Source organism: Gallus gallus, chromosome 3, assembly GCF_016699485.2.
Source record: "Gallus gallus isolate bGalGal1 chromosome 3, bGalGal1.mat.broiler.GRCg7b, whole genome shotgun sequence".
NCBI classification, from domain to species: Eukaryota; Metazoa; Chordata; class Aves; order Galliformes; family Phasianidae; genus Gallus; species Gallus gallus.
This window is the reverse complement of record NC_052534.1, coordinates 50,739,625-50,747,192: the sequence shown is the minus strand read 5'-3', so window position 1 is coordinate 50,747,192 and position 7,568 is coordinate 50,739,625. Positions and strand designations below refer to the sequence as shown.

At 43.5% G+C, this 7,568-nt stretch overlaps 1 protein-coding gene across 19 annotated transcripts in view; it reads left to right on the top strand.

The window, feature by feature from the left end:
* LOC112532107 overlaps positions 1-7,568 on the top strand; it is a 75,310-nt gene that overhangs the window by 48,386 nt on the left and 19,356 nt on the right. For 5 of the 19 annotated variants that reach the window (XR_003074423.3, XR_003074424.3, XR_003074430.3 and 2 more), the window contains exon 3: positions 6,360-6,423. The exons of 11 other annotated variants lie outside the window; for them this stretch is intronic. Coding sequence is in view for 2 of the 8 variants with exons in the window: in XM_040697960.2 (XP_040553894.1) it covers positions 6,360-6,423 (64 nt within the window). In the remaining 6 variants the exon portion in view is untranslated. Of the gene's footprint in view, positions 1-2,721; positions 2,848-6,359; positions 6,424-7,568 lie in introns of all 19 variants that reach the window. 3 more of the 19 variants (XR_005858598.2, XR_005858600.2, XR_005858601.2) reach the window with 2 other exon arrangements.

The following is a 7,568-nucleotide window of genomic DNA, read 5'->3' as shown; positions in this document are numbered from 1 at the left end:
TTATAATAGCGTGCTGTTTGTAAAAGCAGTAGAGGTCTCTCTGTGTGTGTTTCCTCTCCTTAACCTTTAGTTTCCCTTGCAGGTTTTTGGAAGTTCTCCTCATCTCCAACTCCAGCTAGTGTGCTCTGTGCTTCCACATGTTCCCTCATCTGCTGAGGAACTGTATATGGCAGTATATGAACAGTCCTTGTGATGACATCCTGTCTACCTTGCTGTAGTCCAGACTCAGGATCCTGCAGTGACTTAACATGTTTATTTGCAAGCTTATCTTGGGAAGGATCATAGAATCATAGAATGGCTTGGGTTGGAAGGGATCTCAAAGATCATCTAGTTCTAACCCCTCATCACAGACAAGGTTCCCAACCACCACATCAGGCCTCCCAGGCTCCCACCCAACCTTGGCCTTGAATGCCTCCAGAGATAGGGCATTTGCAACAAGTCCAGGCAGACAACATCAGTTGCCCTTCCTTGATACAGTGATGCCGTCACTTCATCGCAGTAGGCCTCCAGATTGGTCAGGCATGATCTGCCCCTGGTGAAGCTGTGCAGGCTGCCTTAGATCACCTGCTTATTTCTCATGTGCCTTAACATGTCTTCCAGGAGGATCTGCTCCATGATCCCTGGGATGTGTGCCATTGGGCCCCGTAGACTTGTTCATTCAGTCTCTGAATGACTGAGACTGAGACATTCAGAGACACATTCAGTCTCATAAGGCAGTTTTGGACTTGCTCTGCTCTTACAGTGGGAGGGATTTTGCTCCCCCAGCCTCCACCTAGAGTTTCAGGGATGTGAGGTTCAGGGATGTGAGAAAGACAAAAAGCCTGGCTACCAGTGAAGACTGAGGAAAAGAACTCACTGAGTTCTCCATGTCTGCTGAAGCCAGTTCTCCCTTCTCATTTATCAGAGGGGGTACACTCTCCTTTGCCTGATTCTGTTGACAAATGTACCTATAGAATCCCTTCTTGTTGTTTTTTATATGTCTCGCCAAGTGCAGTTCCATCTGCGTCTTCGCTTTCCTGATCCCATATCTGCATGTAAAGACAGCATCCCTGTATTCTTCCCAGGCCATGCATCCCCGCTTCTTCTATCTGTACACGTCCTTCTTATCCCTAAGTTTACCCGGCAGGTTCTTGTTCAACCATGCTGGTTCCCTGCCTCCTTTGTTTGTTTTCCTGTACTGGGGGATGGAGTGCTCATGTGCTCTCAGAAAGGTGTCCTTAAGGAGGTGCAGAAAGAGAAGCACATGGAGGTGGCAATGGTGTGCAGCATAGCTCTGGGTCTTCTGGATACCCTGGTCACACTATTCCTGCCCAGTGTAGCAGACTTTGTCACCAAACAGATGCTGTGCATTCTGTATCTTGTCCCCTGCCAGCATTCACTGCAATAATCTAGTGGCACTGCCCAGATGTTGTCATTTTTGGGAATTGCAGAGTGTTTCAGGAAAGGAAAATAAACAGCTGCAGAGGGTGGGCAAGGGGAGCTGGGTGCACTTTCCCTTTTGATTTCCACACTGCATTGGCAGCAGACATCAGCACAGCCATGGAGGCTCTGATGCAACCAATACCAGCCACACTCTGCCTGGTGTGCAGCCATGTGTGATGCCATGCTGTCACTCAACTTTGTGGCACTGGCAGTGCTGTGTGTGTCACCCAGTCCCTGGTGGTGGTGGCCATCACTAGGCTATAGCGTGCTGGGAAGTTCTTCCTGATGAACTGACTGGTGCAGAAGCACACTGATGAGCTGGGTAGTGGACCCCCAGCCATTCTGGGGGGGTGATGATGGTTACACTGTGAAAATGATGACATTGTAATGCAGTGACAATGGTGACATGATGACAATGGTGATGCAATGACAACGGTGACAATAGTTACAATAGTGACATGGGTCCCAATGGCTGGTGACAGAGCTGACTAAGCAAATGTGTGTCTGGATGGAGGATGCCAACCCCACATCCAACTTTGTCTGTGTCTTCCCTGTCTTTGTCTGGGCCATAAACACTTCCTCCTTTGGGTGGGCAAGTGGTCCATGACTGAGGCTGAGTACCTGGAGGACATGCTGCACCTGCAGCCCAATATGGCTGTCATCTCCTGTCCCTATATGTCACTGTGTGTACTTACAGTTGGTGACACTGTGCTGATGGTGACAGTACAGGGAATGAGTACAAGGTGCAGGAGCACAACATTAGGACAGTCAATCTCCAAAGAAGACTTTCGCTTGTTCGTTTTTTTTTTTTTTCCCAGCAACTCTTATGTTTGTTAATGTTTAGCTCTTCCCGTTCATCCTTTGAGCAGAAAAATGCATGCTTGCTGAATGCATGAGGCATTAAGAGCATTATGTAGAAAGTCCCTAGCTCCTATCTTCACACCTAGGGTTGATGGCAGGTAAACTGCGAGACAACTTCATGGCAAACTGAGTCACAGTAAGTTTGTCATTTCAGATACTCTCCTGCAACAAACCATTTCTCTTGCTGTCTTCCCTTGGAGCCTTCACTTTCCAGTTTCTTCCCCTGTTTTTGCTGGTAGTAGCCAAACTGACTCCACCTGTTGGATAACCCATATACTGGGAAGGGAATCTCCTTGTCCTGCAGCCATTTTTCCTTATATTTACGCATTGTGTCCTCCACATCCTCTCCCTTCCACACCATCAGTTTCTGGCTCAGATTTTTTTTTTTTTTTTTTTTTTTTTTTTTTTTTTTTTTTTTTTTTTTTTTTTTTACTTCAGAGAGGCCTGAAGGAAACAAGTTACAACAGGATATCCATGCTGTGAAACTGCTAAGAACTTTTATCTACCATAGCTTTGAAGCCAAGACATCAGTGCCTTTTCTGTGGTGGAAGGAGTTTGTAAGAGGTAACATTAGCCACAGTTATGGAGGTCCTCTTCCCGTGGGAGGGGACCAAGCAAAGTGTCCTTGGGTTTTCAAGCTGTCTGAAGGTGGGTGAGATAAGGTCTGGGGTGAGGGAGAAAGAGAGGGGAGTTGCGTTTTCTTAATCATTCACCTCTGAATGAGGGCCCAAACAGGCCTGAAGCAGGAGCTGAAACTTTGGAGAAACCAGTCAAATGCATGGTCTTTTTTTTTTCTCTAGGAAAAAAACGGTGGAAAAAAAATCAAGGAGAGCAAAACATTTCCTTTGCTTTGCATATTACAAAAGGCACAAAATGTAGTAAAGAAGAGGAGCAAGTAGGCTGATAAGAGATTTCATCCCCCTCAGGGTGCCGACTTACCAGTGGTAACCTCATGGTCTGCTGATGTCATTCGCACAAAGCAGTTACTTCTGAAGAGACAGGTTTCCTCAGATTTTACCATCTGAGGGAAAAATAGAGGAAAAAAAATGTTTGAAAGGGAAAAAAAATGTTAAGGTGTCTGTGTTTTACCAAAAGCCTTTGTTGGAGGTTATTAACTTCAAAGGAAAACTAAATTTATCGTAACTTCTCCCCCCCTCCCTGTGTTTCTGAAAAGAGCACTTGCTGTGAATGTCTGAGCCATTAAGGGCTCCAGGAAGGGCGACCAAGTCCTGGCTCCCATGTCTACGTGCTTGCTGATTTATAAACCTCTCTGTAGGTAGCAAGAAGAAGGTGAAATTTCCCTTTTGGTGGCAGATAGGCTCCAAAAGCTAAAATGCAATTATTATGCAGACTCTCAACATGTAAAAAATGGGGAAAAAAAAAAAAATCTTCCTCCAAGATACATATGAACCAAACTTTTTTTCAAGTTCTCAAGGAAGTGCAGATTTCACCACCCCAACCTTTTTCTTCTTTTTAAATAATGATCCCTGGAAAGAAAGATGAAGTTTAAAAGTAGTTTCCAGAGGGGAGCCACAGATGCCATTGGTTCATTTTGAACACTAGCCTGGATCCACACAAATCTCAGCACTATCCACACACCTGTATGGCATTTTGAAGGAAAACCTTTTAAAGTGTGCTGTGGGGCTGGTGGATTGGAGATTGGTGTTCTGTCTTACATTGTGCTAATGCCTGTAATCTGACGGAGACAGGAGGGTAGCTGAACTATTCACTATTGCTGGTGCAAGTGAGTTAAGCTGGCATGAAGCAGAAGATGGAAGGTTTTATAAAAAGCTCCTGTCCTGTAGAGCTTTCTGGTGCCTACAAGTGAATCTGCTATTGGTAAGATGTGCTTGCTTTACCATCCAGAAGTGTTCTCCTCCTGATGCTCTGATCAGGTCTGCTTACTGCTTTGATCTCTACAAACCTGATTCTTGTATTCCTGGCAATGCCACAGTTTGGCAAAACTCACCTGCCCAGGTCCCTGCCCTCCTCTCCTGGCAGCAGTACGCATATGTTTAGCAGCCACTGACCTTCTGGGAAGCTGCAGGTTTAGGGTTACTGATCAGGGCTAACTGCCTCAAATGAAAACAACACTAAATTCAGTGCCAGCAGGACAGCAGTTCATTACACTTGTCTGGATGCAAGAAGTGAGATTGATCTTGCTGCTGTATAGGCTCGGGGGATGGTAGGAATCTTCAGGCATTTCAGGACCCTTGCACACCCTGCTGTGCCCAACCTGATGAGCGTGGGGTAAGGAAATTCAAGAAGTCTTTCCTAAGGGACGTGGGCATTTCAGCTTGGATGCACTGCTCCCAACCAGTGCTGTGAGCACTGCCAACTACTTGGGAAAGAACATGCAAGAGCAGAAAACCACATTGGCTGGATCTGGAAGGAAGAACAACCTGTGGCAGTGGGAAGGACTAAGGGGTTGGCTGCTGTGCTAACTGCCACCTGTGGGCACTGTGCAGAGGCAAGTGGACATGAAGGAGAATATGGGAAACAAATTAAACACTGTGCATTGGTTTGTACTTGCCCTTGCTTCAAATAACTCCAGTGGTGTTAAGGGATGGATGCTTGAGCAAGTGACAGCACAGCTGAACTCTGTGTTTCCTGCGCCTCTGAAGGTGTAGCAGAGCTTAGGAAATAGGTGATTAAAAAGCCCACATATCCCTGAAGTAACCTTAGCTGAAAAATAACTCACTTAATTAGCATACAGTAGATACTTATTGTTAAGTGAGAATGCCATCCCCTCCTGTAGGGATTTGAGTTAAACATGATGATTGATAAATTGTTATATTCACACGGTGTCACTCAGTGATATAATCATGGCTTTTGTAAATATTTAGTCAAGAGAGCGTTCCAGCTGTTCCCAGCCAGGTTTCATCCAGTGTCAGCCAATGCTCAGCGCTGCTGATTTATTTCATGTGTTGCTTGAGCCTTGAGTAAGATCACATTTTTATGAGTCTCAAAATACCTATGGTAATAAATAGTGAGAGTGCTGGAGCTAATGACAACAGCAGAAATAATTATAAGGAAAGCTATTACCCAGGGTGCAGAATATGGTCAAGTACTTAACTATTTGTGGTTTTTCAGGACAACTACCTAGCGGCTTTTACCTAGGTCTCCAGTAATGTAGTCCTCATCAGATACCATTTAAAAGGGAAGATGAAGGAACAGTTTTTTGGGAGGATGCATTTCCCAAAGCTTGACTTCACTGTTAACAGAGGACTGGAATTTAAAGAACTGTTGGGCAAAGAATGTAAATTCCATTTTGCAAAGGATTTCAAGGTTTTTGAAATTTACTTTGGGCTCAATTGGGAATGAAACTCACAAATTTTCAAATTCCTTTGGACAGAAAATTTAGGAAGGATTCATTCTGACTCAGCTGTGCTGGTGCTGATATCAAATGTGGTATTAGAATGTGAAATATAAAGCATATGTATAATGAGAAGTCACTTGAAGAGGAAACACTGACACTGTTAGCTCTAAAGATGTCCAAACCTGACATACTCACAGGACTGAAGCTTTCTTGTATTTTTTTCCCAAACATATTTCTGCAAAACTGACAGTTCTGTAAGGCATTTCAGTTTTAATGAATCTACATTTTCTGATATCTCTTTTCTGACCATGTTCCTGTTTGAAGAAACACCCATGCAACTTTTCCTCACTCATCTGTCTCACTTTTATTTTGGGAGCTCTTCAGGAATAGCTTTTGTTCTCATGTCAGTTCTTTGTTGAGAAACTGTCTGTCGTGATGTCCTTCCCCCAAGACTTGGAAGTGATTCATAAAAAAAGAAAGTTAAAAAAAATGACACCTAGTTTGGCTTGTATTACGTATTTGAGATAGCATGCTTCACCCACAGGACAAGATGGTAGTTGCTGATTTTAACTTATTCCTGGTAAAAAACCTCTACAGTGACCCATATAGACACCTCTTATTGACAGCAGGGAAACAAATTGTCTTTACTGCCAAGGTTTCTTTTCCAGAAAATTCAGCTTTTTGTTTCCTCTTTGCAATTTATATTCTTTGTTGTTCAGAAGTAAGTCATAACTACGGGATGTTTCTAATTTTCCAGGGAGCATAGACATTTTGAAAAGGAATACAGGCTTGACAGCTGTGGGGTAAGCGTCTACAAAAAGGTAAGATTAGATCAATACAAGCATGGCCTCTTGCTAGCTTGGATCTTAAAGTAAGAGGAGGGTGGCACTCCAGGAAGGGAAGCGAAGTCTAGGAGGTGCCTGAAAGCAACTGTAGCTCTCTGACAGAATGAGGTGAGGTCGTCCTGCAACACTGCAGTCGGAGCAAAGCGGAGACTTTTTATTCGTTGAGTGCATGGAAGCATCTGAGGCAAAGGAAAAGCTGTTTCAAATGGGCATTAGCATGCCTGTTGGCACTCTCAGGCTGATATCAAGGGCGCCCTTGAGCTCAGAGCCAAGTGGAGGTATACCCCTGGAGAACCCAAGGTGACAAAGTGCAGGTGGAAATGCTGTTCAAATGTATATTTAATGGACATGGGGATAAGCTGTGTTTCAGCCAGTGAAAGTAAAAAAAAAGAAGCACACAAAAAACCCCTAACAATATCTCATGGTCGATAGCACTAATGGGAAGCAGAACTTTGAAGCCAATAGATTTGCTCAAAACCCAACAAATTCAACTGCAGAAATGAAAGAATGAGTAGGAATTCTTTACCTACTGCCCAGCATATTGTGTGTTATCCTTTGCTCCTGAAACATGGGGGAGGTAAAGCAATTAAAATCTTCACCTGCAGTGTCCATCTCAAGTTGTGTGGATTTTTAAATTATTTTTTAATCTGTCTATTTATCTATTTATTCTTATTTTTGTTGTGTCTAAATCAGAGTTATTCAAATCAGTGCTGAAGTAAGAATTACTCTTTTGCCTTTTTTTTTTTTTTTTGGCTATAATCACCTTTTTCTCAGTATCTGAATGAATGCTATAGGGAAAGCAGGGAAAGTACTTCTAGCTTTCACTGCCATCAAGTATATTTTAAACTAACCATGGTTGCTTTAGCAATGCATATTTGGTTATTATGAAGAGCCCTTAATGGAATTGCAGAAGTTTCCAAATATGATAAGCCAGTTCTTGCTTCCACACAGGAGCTGAGAATTTTGAGTTCATGGTTTGTTCTTTCTTATTCCCATCCAGCCATCATGTGAAGTCTTCCCACTCACTTGGTTTTTGTGGGCTAACATTCACCACGTTTGGCATTCATCTCACCTAACTGCAGTTATTCAAAAATTACATGGTTATCTGAGTAGTCTGGGCC